The 16,088-nt window shown below is 37.6% G+C and overlaps 1 protein-coding gene and 2 gene segments (V, D, J or C); all 3 read left to right on the top strand.

Annotated features, from left to right (window-relative positions):
• LOC115783986 (serine/threonine-protein kinase pim-1-like) overlaps positions 1-16,088 on the top strand; it is a 1,015,907-nt gene that overhangs the window by 968,727 nt on the left and 31,092 nt on the right. The window lies entirely within an intron of this gene.
• LOC115784010 (Ig heavy chain V region 5A-like) lies at positions 9,230-9,676 on the top strand. The segment is given in 2 exon segments: positions 9,230-9,283; positions 9,369-9,676. Coding segments are annotated over 2 exon segments (348 nt in total).
• On the top strand, positions 13,546-14,031 carry LOC115784015 (Ig heavy chain V region 5A-like). The segment is given in 2 exon segments: positions 13,546-13,599; positions 13,685-14,031. Coding segments are annotated over 2 exon segments (345 nt in total).

Consider the following 16,088-nt stretch of genomic DNA (forward strand, 5'->3'; position numbering starts at 1 on the left):
GCTATTTTTGTGTAAAACAAACCGAACCTCGTTATATATTATTGTAATAATATAAAATAGTACATGAGAATACAAATGTTATTCCAATCTAAATTTTAATCCTAATGAGTGCACTCAGCTTGAATCTGTTCTGTAGGACACAAACTGTGAAAGGGAATTTAAACACAGCTCTGTTCTCTGTGTCCTCCATAGTAGAGGATGACTGTGCCTCCACCTAAACACCAACATGAGGATACTCAGGGGTTACAGTGGGATTCAGAAGGTGGAGGAACCCTAAGATCAGCTGTAGTGGCTCTGCATGGGGAGAAGAATCACAACTTTCTATTGTAGCTGCAGTAAATGATGTTGGTGTGCAGGCTGTGATCAGCTGACCTGCTGCTGCTGCTCTGAGGTTTACTGCTCTGTGTGGATGAAGTGAACTCACAAAGATGTAACCCAGTATTTCACAGCTCTCTGAGCTGATCTCCATCCCCTACACTGACAGCATACAGGCTGTAGAAATGTTGGATTCAGTGAATGAATCTCAGCATCAGCAGCTTTGATTCAACTCATTTCTGCTGCACTGATGTAACCTGTAACTCTGACCATGAACACAAACACTGTGCTCCAGTCCAACACAGAGCTTTACTGTAAATACAGTACAACAAGCTAACCTATTTATTACACACTAAACTGCAGTATTTTCATACAATCTTTGAATAACACAAAGTCAGCATACTTCAGTTTATTTTCCAGTCCTTACCTTTAAATCTAACCTCTCTTCTTCCTCTCCTGTCCCCTTTCTCCATCTCTGAGTGAACTTCTCTCTCTTTGCTCTCCCTGAAATGCAGCAGCTCTTCTTTTAGCTAGCAGACACACTGTGTGACAAACTGCACACACTTTGTGTGTTTGCTGATATTTGTTGAGCATTTAGAAACATTGCATTTACCTGACACACGTTACTCCCTTCATGCTCGCTCCTCTTCAGTAGCGCTAGCTAAGCTGTTTATGTGCCGCAGCACAACTTACGGACTCGGTCCGGCCCGCTGTGACCCCTGATTATAGCGCTATAAATGAGACATTAATTATATGGGTTTGCGTATTTAATCCCTTTGTACGAGATAAGCCCCGATGATGGAGGATACGCAGTACGATTGTCTCTTATGTTATTATTCGTCCATTTAGGCTCAGATCGTTTTATGTTTGACGGCGCACTGACTGGAAATGCAAACTTCTCTCTGACGTTAAAAAGTAACGAGTCTGTTTGAAAATGTAAGAAGTAGAAAGTACCGATACTTGCGTAAAAATGTAGGGAGTAAAAGTAAAAAGTAGTCAGAAAAATAAATACTTAAGTAAAGTACAGATACCTGAAAAATCTACTTAAGTACAGTAACGAAGTATTTGTACTTCGTTACTTCCCACCTCTGATAGTCAGACACTGCTGTGCATCACTGTGCCTGACACAGAGCTACACAAACCATCACCAACAAAAACCTCTTTACTTCTTAAAGTTATCAAGCAAACAGAGACTAAATATTATAGGGTCACCACACACACACACACACACACACACACACACACACACACACACACACACACACACACACACACACACACACACACACACACACACACACACTTATTTTCATCAATATTTATGTTTTATATTTGTAATGAGTGTAATGATAGTAAATAATCTCTATTTCTGAAATAAGCAGTTATAGCATACAGTACGATTACAGTGAGTAGCTAGATTGTAAAATAAACCAGTTGTAGCCCGTATATGTGAGCTAATAAAACTTTTGTATTTGTGGAACAAAAGTCTCATTACAAAAAAAAATAAATAAAATTCTGTGAGGAGGAGTCAATGCAAAACCTGGATGTCTTAAGCCCACTTAGGTGATTGCAGGGGGACTGACAGAGACAAGTGGTCACTCACTTTGACATGATGGATGTAAGAACAGGACTGTTGGTTTTTATCATTTTATGGGCAGGTGAGATATTTTGTCTTTGTTGAGTCAAATTTGTCTTGAATTAAACAATTTACAAAGTGTGACAATTGTCTTGTCTTGACAGGTGTTGATGGTCAGACTCTGACAGAATCTGAACCAGTGGTTAAAAGGCCTGGAGAGGCTCACAGGTTGATCTGCACAGGTTCTGGATTCACATTCAGCAGCCACTTAATGGGCTGGGTCAGACAGGCTCCTGGAAAAGGACTGGAGTGGGTCGCCACTATCGATGTTACTAGCAAATACTACTCACAGTCAGTTCAAGGCCGGTTCACCATCTCCAGAGACAACGACAGGCAGCAGGTGTATCTGCAGATGAACAGTCTGAAAACTGAAGATTCTGCTGTTTATTATTGTGCTCGGCATGCAAGCCACACAGTGATGGGCACTGGCTGAGCAGCTGTACAAATCCTCTCCACTTACTTTTCTCATGTTGATACATACGAGGAAGAACTGTGTGTTTATGTTTAGTTAATGTTGTTTTTAATAAACTATGGAAAGCAGTGAAACAGATCATCACCATCCACCAGTAACAACCCTATAACACATCAATTAACATATACCTAACTGTATAGGTTAGAGGCAACAGTTAGAAGCAACATGCCAATGTGGTCATTGCCTCAGGGATGAAGTACTGGCAGAAAGAAAATTCAGGCACATAAAATTTACATAAAATACATACATGCATAGAGGGAAAGTACATAATTAAATAAGTATAATTTTAAGCAAGTCACATAAAGGTTTTGAGTTTCACAGTATGTACACAGATCTTCATTATATGACACTCTGCATTAATTTCTTAATTTAAACAGATTTCATACACAGCTCACTGTCTTGTCTCACAGTTCAACTTTCAGCAGAGGCTTCTGGGCAACTGAGCAGAACTGAATTGAACACTCTCCTTCCTGAGCTCTCAGATCAGCTAGTCAACTGTACCTGGATGTGCCTAGGACTCTAAGGAAGCTCAGAGGGGATAGAGCCTTTGCTGTGGCAGCTCCAAAACTCTGGAACGCTTTGCCACTGTACATTAAACAGGCTTCTTCTCTGGCCATTTTTAAATCTGCTCTGAAGACTCACCTTTTTTGCTTGGCGTTTGATTCTATATGAGCTGCTGTTACTTTTATTTATTTATTGTTTAATAAATATTATTTTATTATTGGAATTAAAAAGTCAAGACCTCAGTTTTGATATACTTTGTTCCTATTTGTGACCCAAATTAATTTGTTGGATTTTTCAAATGTCTTAGGAGGTGGTGGTAGTCAAACTCTGAGAGAATCTGAAAGGCCTGGAGAGCCGATATCCTCTGGAGTCACATTCAGCAGCCACGCTATGGTCTGGGTCAGACAGGCTCCTGGAAAAGGGCTGGAGTGGATTGCTTATGTTTACAACAGTAGGGAAACTACTCATTACTCTCAGTTATTTCAAGGTATGTTTACCATCTTCAGAGACAACAACAGATAGCAGCTGTATCTGGCAGCGTTCATATCCTCTAGTAGACTTAAAATTATAAAATATTTTCATTTCTGTTTGATGATTTTACTACTGAAATATATGACTTTTATTATAAATAACTACAGATATTAGCAATTAGGACTTGGTACTCAAGTGACCATAAAATTTCAAATCTTTATGCAAACTACGTTTCTTTCCAGAGACACAGTTATAAAGACGTCACTTAATATGTGTGTGTTCCTTTTGTTTCCCTTTTGCCTCAGAGGGAACACTTTCCGCACGGTGTTGTAGGGTCCTGATCACCCCAAGTTTGTGTTCCAGAGGGTGGTGGGAGTCAAAGAGGAGATACTGGTCTGTGTGTGTGGGCTTCCGGTAAACTTCAATATTGAGGCTTCCATCTTCCTTGATAAGCACCGCACTGTCCAGGAATGGTAACGTGTTATCTCTGGTGTCCTCCCTGGTAAAACGTATGTATTTATCCACTGAGTTGATGTGGTAAGTGAAGGCTTCTACTTCTTGGGTTTTGATTTTGATCCAGGTGTCATCTACATATCTGTACCAGTGGCTAGGTGTCACCCCTTTGAAAGAACCAAGAGCTTTACTTCCTCCATGTAAAGGTTGGCTACAATGGGAGACACTGGGGAGCCCATGGCACATCCATGTTTCTGTCTGTAGAATCCATCGTTGTATTTGAAATATGTTGTGATAAGGCAGAGGTCTAAAAGTGTGGTTACCCCAACTGGGCCTTCATCAAATCAGCCAAGATGCACAGGAATGAAGGCCAAACACAAACTACAGAGAATAAGAAGGACAAGAGGAAGAACATTGACATCCCATATGTGTCAGGCTTGTCAGAGAAACTCAGAAGAATTTTCTCCAAGCATGACATCTCAGCATACTTCAAACCAACTCACACCCTAAGGCAAAAACTGGTTCATCTCAAGGACAAACCACCCAAACACAAGATCAGCAATGTAGTGTATGCTGTCCAGTGCAGTGAAGAGTGCTCAGACCTCTACATTGGAGGTACAGCCTCTTCACAAACGAATGGCACAACATAGAAGAGCCACAACAACAGGACAAGATTCAGCTGTACATCTGCATCTGAAGGAAAAAGGGCACTCTTTTGAGGATGCCAATGTTCACATTTTGGACAGGGAAGACAGATGGTTTGAAAGAGGAGTGAAAGAAGCCATCTATGTCCACTGTGAACAACCATCATTGAACAGAGGAGGTGGATTACGTCACCAACTTTCCCCCGCTTACAGTGCTGTCCTGAGCTCCCTTCCCAGACGTCTCAACCCCCATTCACACCTTTGTTCCAGTGACCTCAATAGGCCACATGAAACAACAGAGCAAAGTCCTAAATTGGTTTCAACTGAAACAACTGATTGAAATGACCCACGCCTCCTTCACACTTTGGCACATGTGTTTACACGAGGGTCATAACCACCTCCAAGGGACTACACCCACAGGTGTAGTCCCTTGGTCTCTCCACCATTTGGTTGAGAACTGAAGAAGCCTTTCGTATGAGAGGTGAAATGTCTTCAAGAAACAAAAAGAAGTCCAGTCGCCTTTTTTCAAGCTCCAGAGACATTCACTAAAGAACAAATTCAGCATTGACTTAAATCCTTCCAGCAGAATCGTGACTCTAATTGGACAGAATGTGCAGCCTGATGACACTGCTGTGTATTACTGTGCCAGACGCCACAACAACACAATCCATCAGGGGACCTGGACAAAAACCTCTCACAGCCTGAACTGTTTTAACAAGAAGCTACCAGAGGAGGCGCTCTCAGACCACTGTGCTGTTCACTGTCACGATCAGCTGTGTGTGAGATATTCAGTGATTCAGGTTTCCTTTTGTGTCTATGAGATTATGATTAATGCCAGAGCAATTTATGATTGCAAATGATTTTTTTAATGATTACTTTAAACAATTTGACATTATTGTCACTAATTATTTGCTTTATACAATATTATGAACTAAATCTTTCAGGTGAAACAAATCTATCTATATGATCTTCTATATGATATAAAGATTCACTAAAGAACAACTTCAGCTTTTACTAAAACTCTTCCAGTGACATTAAAAGTACAAAATATACAGCCTACTGTACTTGCCTCTCGTCTTTTGCAGATGCCTCACATAAAAAATTAAATAAATTATTCTATTTATTTGTAAATGTACACTGTACATAGTTTCTTTGGCAACTTGCACTGGAGGGACCTCAGACTGATTTTTGTTCCTATCATATTTTACACGAGAAGAATGACAATAAAATTTTTTGAATATTTGAATATAAAGTCTGTACACTGAAACATGTCACGGTTGCAATTATAAGTAATATAAACATGACAGATTACAGCATCATGCTGTAGAGAGAAATTCAGTAAATGAATCCCAACCTTTTTAGACCGTCCACCTTTCTATTTTTTATTGGACTGTAAAAGGTACAAGAATTTCTTTTGAGATTAATAAAGACTTTATCTTATCTTTTGCCCTTAAACACTCAGCTCTTCCTATGACGAGAGCCACTGTTTCATCAGACCTCTGAGAACATGACAAACTAAAATGAATCATGCACATTCATTGAGAACAGCAACTAAGATCAGTGGAGTTCAGGTATCCCCTGATAAATCACAACAGAGAGGTTGGCAGAAAATAGTTTAACTTGGACTACAGGACAAGACTCCTTCTTTTAACTGTCTACTGGGCAGATGAAGCTTTTATGAGATGCACTGGATCAGACAGGCTCCTGGAAAAGGACTGGAGTGGATTACTTATATTAGCAGCAATGGGCGCACCACCTACTACTCTCAGTCATTTCAAGGCCGGTTTACCATCTCCAGAGACAACAACAGACAGCAGCTGTATCTGCAGATGAACAGTCTGAAGACTGAAGACTCTGCTGTTTATTATTGTGCTCGAGAGCCACAGTGACTGAACCCCTTTCAACAGCTGTACAAAATCCTATATAGTTCTGTCTCTCTCTTGCTATTTTATTGTATCATAAATTGTATTCCATTTTAATTTAAACATAATTTTAGCATTATTTTATTTAATATCACTGTAGCCTGTACCTGGGTGTACCCTGCCTCTCACCCTATGACAGCTGGTGGATGGATGGATGGATGGATTAATTATTACTCTTAAAGTAAGATGATCAATAACAGTAAAAATGATAAGCATTTAAACATCAGTGAGATAATTATTGTAAATAATCTATTCACTTACATCTGAGGGGCAGATATCCTGATGAGCTCATGAGTCAATAAGAGGGCTGAAACAGAGAGAAAGAAAACAATGAACCTAACAAACGTATCTTTGGGCTGTGGGAGGAAGTGAGAGTACCTGGTGCCATACTCTGTGTAGTTTTCTGCCCAACAAAACTAAAGCTAACTGAAGAGTGTATGAAAAAAGGTATTAGCAAAAATAAACTGCTGGTTCTGTGACAACTGATTTAATCAGGTTTCATCTTTAAATGTACAAATTTAGAATAAATACCTTATTCACTGAAAGACCTTCAGAGCTTAATGGCAGCCATGATCTAAAATAACTAAGATGATAGAGATGTTTCCAAATAAAATCATTAACAGTTTACAGTAAATATTTATACAGCAAATATGATTCATAAGGCTGTGAAGTCAGTGAGAGGACAGAAGACCTTTTCTGAGCTTCATTTCAAAGGATCTGATCCTGTGAGAACATGAGTGAGATCACTTTAACACAATGGAAATGTTTGCTGAACACTAATTAAGAGTCTGGAGGCTGAGGACAACCTTTCCCCTCTCTGACTGATTGTGAAGTTCAAATTTGATGCAAAACATGAATCTAAAATAAGACAAGTTATTTCTTAACTGCGATGATGTAAACCTTTTTTTTTTTTTTAGCATAAAATGCATCAATATTCTTTTGAAAGTATTTATTTCAGAACAGAAGTTAAAATTCACAGTTACAAAACACAAAAATTGGCAAAGAAAATACTTTTTTTCAGAAATACTGTCTGTGTCTTATGTACAGATTATCAGACATAATAGGAAAAATCATGATGTCATAATATTGTAAGCTGTTTTCTAAAATAATAATGTGTCTGAGTTGCTCCCACAGAGGGAGCTCTTTTCGCTCCCTTATAAAAAGATCTCATTTAAACATATTTTCATTTTATTTGTTACAGAACATTTTGCACACTTTTAAAAATACAAAAACTGTAACTCTAAAGTAGGGAAAATAGGATTTCCTGAACTTTATTCTGTTTGTTTCTAAGGTAAGGACTGGAGCAGCATCAGTGAAGATGTGACTACATTGCCACTTCAGCTATCAACTTATGTCAACAAACAGCCACGATACAAACCTTATATATTAGATGGACTTTTCCAAAAAGAAAATCAAGCTCTAAAATGTTCATAAGTAACTTCTTTGGCTGGATACTCAGAATCCAAAAATATTTTTAAGCTTTGGTTCAACATGAGAAATTGAAATGACCTGAGAGCAGTTTTCCTGAGAGAAAGTGATGCTCTTTTTTAAGAGAAACAGGAACTGGAATGTCCTCCTGGAGAGTCACACGTGTTGACTTTTACAGCCTCTCATTTAACATCCTATAAATGACTGAATACACAGGGTCATAAGGACAGGCCTGAAAACTCAAAGTATATTTCTTTGAGCTGCCATAGACTCCAAAGCTTTTCATTTTCAGATTTCATAGGTGATTATAGCCTACAAGCTACAATATTCCCTGGATATGACAGAGGTTGGGGAGAGCTCTGGAGTGGATTGGGTGGATGAATGCAGGCTAATTCTCTGACAGTTCTTTTCAGAAATTGCCACAACATACTTGATTCATTTAATCTGGATGGATTCCACACTCATATATAAGATAAACCCCATAGACAATATTAATTTCAAAATACCTGCATTTCCCCTTTTAACCACACACCCCTGGATATGGAGAACCAGACAAAGTAGAAATGTGAACTTTCTTTAGAAAAAAAAAAGTTTGAATGATTCTATTAAAATTTAAAGTAGGTCACGCAATAAGATTTGAACCAGTGTCATCTCTGTCTCTGTTTAATCACTGCGGGAGTCGAGTGGCATAAACACTGATCTTACCTAAATGTTACTGAATCCTCATTTAAAGGTTGATCCAGACATCTGACATCTACTTGATTATTTACTTGCTCTTTCTCACAAAAACACATTTCAAAAAGTTGGAGGAGAGTATGTCTCTACCATTTGAATTTCTTTTTCTGCTCTTCTGTGTGATTTTAAAACTAGTCACAGAAAACCTTTACTCTATTTAAATGACTTTCTTTGAGTCACAGTTTTATATTAATGCCTGGAGCACATAAATAGATATAATACAGGAGTTTCAATGATGTGAAAATAAACCAAATGTACTGTCACTTTATTGAATACAGTGTACATTGTTGTGTATCACAGCAGTCTAATATAACGTTAATATATATAACATTAGTGGTCTTCTTCTACCTCATTGCTTGGGATTGTTCTAAAATATAATGCAGTATAATCAACTGTTATAATATGTAACTACAACCAGAAGACACCTGTTTGATTTTTGTCTTACAGTTGAGTAATTATCTACTTAGAATCTCATATGTGAATTTCCCAAACATGTTTAATGTTGTCCATCAGAGGAAGCTTCTTCAGCAGTCTTCAGTCAGTCCCTGATCAATGCTTTATGCCTTTCTATGCAAACTCACTGACTTCCTGTGTTACTCAGCTATAAAACTCCACAGCAGACTGTGGTGTGGAGATCTCATTATGTCACTTTCACCAAAAAACATGTTTGCTGTAGTTCTGTTCCTGCTCTTAGCAGCTGGATGTGAGTCTCTTTAGATGTGCAGTATTCATCAGTTCTTGTTTTGTAACATAACCTGTAATTTGTCACAAAATATTTCTTTTAACAGGTGTGAAGTGTGAACAATTGACCCAGCCGGCCTCTGAGACTGTGCAGCCGGGTCAACGTCTGACCCTCACCTGTCAGGTCTCTTATTCTGTTAGTGGCTACTGGACCAACTGGATCAGACAGCCTGCAGGGAAAGGACTGGAATGGATTGGAATGGCATCTGCTAGATCTACAACATACTACAAAGATTCACTTAAAAGCAAGTTCAGCATTTCCACAGACTCTTCCAGCAACACAGTGACTTTAACTGGACAGAATGTGCAGCCTGAAGACTCTGCTGTGTATTACTGTGCCCGAGAGCCACAGTAACACAAAGCACCAACAGCCCTTAACAAAAACCCCTCAAAGCACTAACCCCTGTAATACAAACCCACCAGAGGAGGCGCCCTAAGACCACAAATTTTTTCAAAATCAGTTCACTGGTAAATGGAGATGCAGTCCGTTCAGCAATTAAAACACAAACTTTATGCATAAATAATTTAGGATTATCATAGTATTCAATTCTATTCAAGTCATTTTCTTTTTAAATTGTAGAAGGTGTAATAAAAAAAATGTAAATTTGTCCCTCTCCTTTTTAAAGTCTGAGGCATGCCCAGACTGGCTCCAACCTGGTGTCTGTTTTCAGCTTCCTCAGACATTTGTGTGAACGTGTGGTGATGAGAGTAGAATGTGCAGCTACAACTGAGCAGATTTAACAATTTTCTGTCCACAGTTTGTAAAGCTAAAGTTGGCACGCTGTGTGAGCAGCGAGACCAGGAGTATACTTTCACAGGGTTATGCTGCATGAATCTGTGTCCCAGGGTGGGACTGTTAACAAATGCTTTGCTACTAAATTTTACTTATAAACAAAATCAGCAAATTATTACAGCATTTCCACAAATACAGTTGTAAAAATGATATTTGCTGCATGTTGCATTAAGAGATCAATTGTCTAAGACAATTCTACAATACTGAATGTATTCATCATGTCAAAAGATAAGATAAGATAAAACTTTAATAATCCCACGACGGGGAAATTTGTGCATTACAGCAGCTCAATACAGAGAAAAAATGAAAAGGATGAGTAAGAACAAATAACTAAACTAAAAACTAAAATTCAATAGAATAAAATAAAATAGAATAAAATAGCAAAAAACTATACACATATACATAAGCACTATATACATAAATATATAAAAGGGGATCTTTTTTGTTTGTTTGTTTGTTTTTTCACTAAAAAAATAAAAATAATACATACTTTTGTTCTACCCTTTCAGCCTACAATAAAGCAAATATTTGATACTCAAAGCTTTGATTTCTCTCTAGAATTCAAGCAAATAATTTGGGAAACTCATTTTACATAAACATAATTTAAACAACCCTTAATTTTCTTTCACTGTTTCATTATAAAGTTTTTACCTCACAGTATCTGAATGTTAAGCCCAGTCTAGTTGCATACCTCAAAGAGGAGGAGCCAATGCAAAAGCACTGATAGCTTCTACACCTTCATATCTGACTGCAGAGATGAAGACAGAGAACAGTGGACTCTCATCTTAACATGATGGCCTGTTGGACGGGACTGCTCCTCTTAACTCTCTGCTTAGCAGGTGAAGAGTTGGGTTTTTTTTTGGTTAAAATATTTTGTTCCATGCTTTGAAATCATGCGTGTTATTGATTTTCTCTCTCTTTTATCTTGACAGGTGTTAATAGTCAGACACTGACAGAATCTGAACCAGCAGTTAAACGACCTGGAGAGTCTCACAAATTGACCTGCACAACCTCTGGACTGTCATTCAGCAGCTACCGGATGGCCTGGATCAGACAAGCTCCTGGAAAAGGACTAGAATGGATTGCTACTGATGCAGGTGGTAGTAGCAAATACTACTCACAGTCAGTCCGAGGCAGGTTTACTGTCTCCAGAGACAACAGCAGAGAGCAGCTGTATCTGCAGATGAACGGCCTGAAGACTGAAGATTCTGCTGTTTATTATTGTGCTCGAGATCCACAGTGAGAGAAGTTGATTCAGCAGCTGTACAAAATCCTACAGGTCTTATCTGATCCACTCCCATAATTGGTCTCATCAATTTAGAGAACTGCTTCACTCCTGATAAAGCATCAGATATAATTTAACAATTACACACACCAGTTTATATCTTACAACCAGTTTAAAGTATCACACTGGATAATTATTTACATTAAACAGTGCATGAGAGCGAAATCATCAACAATCTACTGCTGACTCTTGTAGCATACAATGCTGTTCAGAAAATGAGCTTCAAGCCTTAATAGCATCTATGCATCACAAGATCTGATTATCAGTGTGTTATTAGTGTTATTTTTAAATCCTTTAAAATTAACAGTTCTTTTCAAAATCTAGATTACTTCAATTTCAAACATACAGGATCCTGTGAGATTATCAGCTTCACTCTAATACAAGAGAAAGACTGATGATGATGATGATGATGATGATGATGATGATGATGATGATGATGATGATGATGATGATGATGATGATGGGAAATCTTTCATCATCAGCTGTGGCATATCTGGTTATTCTTTGACTTGGAACAGGTTGGGTTAGTTTTAAAAACAATAAAACAAACAATCAGTGCCGTAAAGGACACGTTTTGCTACAACATAAACATGCCTGCTGGAAGACTAGCTAAGGATTGGGAAGCTAAGGGCAAAAAATGCCCACTCAGATAATGAAATCAATAAGTATTAGTAACTGTATCACTTCTTTTTAAAGTATTAGCCTGAGAACAGGAGGTAAACTCCACCGTGAATCCCAGTGGGAGCAGTTGCACAATACTGTACATAAAGTGGTGATGAAAAGACACTGAGTGCTACATTTTCGAAATACTATGTCTTATTTACAGATAATTAGACATATTAGCAAAAATAGACTACTCGTGGTATCGTCTGATGTTATCTGCCTGCCAAAATATTTAAAAGCTGTGCAACTGAATTTTTGAATACCAAATTCCTCCTGTAGAGGGAGCCCTACAAGCTACAATATTCCCTGGATATGACAGAGGTCAGGGAGAGCTCTGGAGTGGATTACAGGGATGAACACAGGCTCAACCTCTGCTAGCTATGCCACTTCTTTCCAGAAATTGCCACTGTAGAAAAACCACATATATGATTAATTTAGTCTTGGATTACACACTCATATATATATATATATATATATATATATATATATATATATATATATATATATATATATATATATATATATATATATATATATATATATATATATATATGATAGATCCAATAGACATAATGGTCTTAATCTTAAACCTACAAAATACCTGCATTTCCCATTAAAAAAAAAAAATCTAATTAAATTCAAACTTTCTAATTCAAAGTATTTTAGTAAAATTTAGGATCACACAATAAGATGTGAAACTGTGTCATCTTTGTCTCTGTTTAATCACTGTGGAAGGCGAGTGGCATAAATACTGATCTTACCTAAATGTTATTGAATCCTGGAATCATTTAAACATTTATTCAGACATCTGACATCTACTTTGTTAGTTACTTATGATTTCTCACAAAAACACATTTCAAAAAGGTGGCGTAGAGTATTTGAATTTACCATTTGAATTTCTTTTGTCCTGTCACAGTTTTATATGTATGTGTGCAGCACATAGAAATGTATAATGCAGAAAGTAACTAAGAAAGTATCTCTATTTAAATGACCCTCTTTGAGTCACAGTTTTGTATTTATGTGTTCATAATACAGAAAGATTAACAAACATATCAATTTCAATAATTTGAAAATATACTAAATGTACCATCACTTTAATGAATACAGTTTAAATTGTTGTGTATCACAGCAGTCTAATAAAACATTAATATAAATAACACTAGTAGTCCTCTTCTTTTTCATTGCTTGGGATTATTCTAAAATATAATGCAGTATAATCATTTGTTGGTTTCACATTATGTAACTATAACCAGAAGTCACCTGTTTGATTTTTGTCTTACAGTTGAGTAATTATCTAATGAGAATCCATATGTGAATTTCCTAAACATGTTTCATGTTGTCCATCAGAGGAAGCTTCTTCAGCAGGCTTCAGTCAGTCCCTGATCAATGCTTTATGCCTTTCTATGCAAACTCACTGACTTCCTGTGTTACTCAGCTATAAAACTCCACAGCAGACTGTGGTGTGGAGATCTCATTATGTCACTTTCACCAAAAAACATGTTTTCTGTAGTTCTGTTCCTGCTCTTAGCAGCTGGATGTGAGTCTCTTTAGATGTGCAATTTTCTGCAGTTCTTGTTTTGTAACATAACCTGTAATTTGTCACAAAATATTTCTTTTAACAGGTGTGAAGTGTGAACAATTGACCCAGCCGGCCTCTGAGACTGTGCAGCCAGGTCAACGTCTGACCCTCACCTGTCAGGTCTCTTATTCTGTTAGTGGCTACTGGACCAACTGGATCAGACAGCCTGCAGGGAAAGGACTGGAATGGATTGGAATGGGAGCTGGATCTACAACATACTACAAAGATTCACTTAAAAGCAAGTTCAGCATTTCCACAGACTCTTCCAGCAAAACAGTGACATTAACTGGACAGAATGTGCAGCCTGAAGACTCTGCTGTGTATTACTGTGCCCGACAGCCACAGTAACACAAAGCATCAGCAGCCCTTAACAAAAACCCCTCAGAGCCTCAACACTTCAATTCACCAGAGGAGGAGCCTTTGGACCACTGATAATTTCTTCACATAGATCACTGCTGTAGGGGGAGGCAGTCCATGCAGCAGTAAAAGTGTAAAAAAAAAATCATAACATTGCATAAAATATGCCAACATAATACCAAGTACTAATATTGAACATTTTCCAGTGAAAGTAATAATTCTGTCTAACTCATACCATTTACAAAAGTTCACTGTAATTTCAATAATGAAGATCTCTATTACCTTTGCCACCTCCATTCCTGAGTGTTTGGGTCAAAGTTAATTGTGTCATCACAGTTGAGTTAGGGCAGCATGTAGGCCTATATATGTGTGCTACAGTAATTCTTTTCATTCAAGGTTTTAATTAAACAGCTTCTTGTTGTTTTAATGTTAAAAAATGTTATTAAAGCTATATTCATCTATGAAACTGCATCTCTCTGGTATGTGTATTTTTAAACCTGTGTAGCCTTCCTTTTAGTGTTATAACATTCAACCTGAAATACCCTCAGGTGGTGTTGTCGAGAGTAGAAAAGTGTCATAGAGTAGAAAAGCACTGTAAAAGAACCAGCCCATCATATGCCTCCCTCTACTACCAACACACAGGACTATAAAGGGTTATACACACACTGCACAATAAATGGATCTGTGACACACATATGCTCACACTCACACACCCACTTTATCCTTAGATTATGTTACTATGAAAATCTTCATGAGGCCGTTATCATGAAACCGTTTTCCTTTTCTTACTGTGTCAGACTTTTTAAAATAAGACTTTTATATTTGATATTTTATTAGTATTTATATTTGATATTAATTACACTGAGTGAAACCGAAATACAACTGTATCTGAGTGTAATGATAGTAAAGAATTCTAATTCTGACATAGACAATTATTAATATAAAATAATGGAACCGTGAGTAGCTACATTTTAAAATGGACTTTTAGAGGGAAACTAATTCTGGTAACCTCTTCATGTTGAAGACTTAATAAAACTTTTGTGTTTGTAGAGCAAAAAAAAATCTGTGAGGAGGAGTCAATGCAAATTCTGTATGTCTTAAAGCTACTGAGGTGACTGCAGGGGTTGACAGATGTCTGACATCGAGCGGTCACACAGTTTAAAATGATGGATGTAAGAACAGGACTGCTGCTTTTTATGGTTTTATGGGCAGGTGAGACATTTCACTCAAGTTAAGGGCAAATATGTCTTCAGAAACTAATCAGCTTATTTCATGTAACTATTGTCTTGTTTTGACAGGTGTTGATGGTCAGACTCTGACAGAATCTGAACCAGTGGTTAAAAGGCCTGGAGAGTCTCACAGACTGACCTGTACAGGCTCTGGATTCACATTCAGTGACTACTGGATGCATTGGGTCAGACAGGCTCCTGGAAAAGGACTTGAGTGGGTTGCCACTATCCAAGTTACTAGCATATTCTACTCTCAGTCAGTCCAAGGCCGCTTTACCATCTCCAGAGACAACAGCATACAGCAGGTGTATCTGCAGATGAACAGCCTGAAGACTGAAGATTCTGCTGTTTATTATTGTGCTCGAGAGCCACAGTGACCTGAGTCAGCTGAACGACTATACAAAATCCTCCAGAATCTATGTTGGTTATGTTGTTTTTATTGAAAGTTTACTCTGAGAGATAGAGAGAGTTTCTTACCCTCATTGAGTACATTCCATGAAAGAGGCGCATACACACACATTACTGTAAACAGCAAACTTGTGTGTATGTGTGTATATGTATATGCATGTGTGAATGTGTATGCGTGTATATCTTCGAGTATTTTTCTTTCCTTTCTCTCCTTTGCCCCCCCCTTTTTTTCTCTCTTTTTTATTTTTAATCCCTCTTTTCTATCCCTTTCCTTATTGCCTGTCAGGCCTGGCATAAGTAACTAAATAAAAAAATAAAAAATACAAACATTAACAAGAATAGCCTATAGAAAACGTATAGAGCTGTTCTTGTAAAGGCAAATATGTTTGGTACATCAGTGCATTCGGATCATCGTTCGAATTGCGAAAACTGCCAGACATGACAGGCTTTAAA

Source organism: Archocentrus centrarchus, chromosome 8 (assembly GCF_007364275.1).
Source record: "Archocentrus centrarchus isolate MPI-CPG fArcCen1 chromosome 8, fArcCen1, whole genome shotgun sequence".
Lineage (NCBI taxonomy): Eukaryota > Metazoa > Chordata > Actinopteri > Cichliformes > Cichlidae > Archocentrus > Archocentrus centrarchus.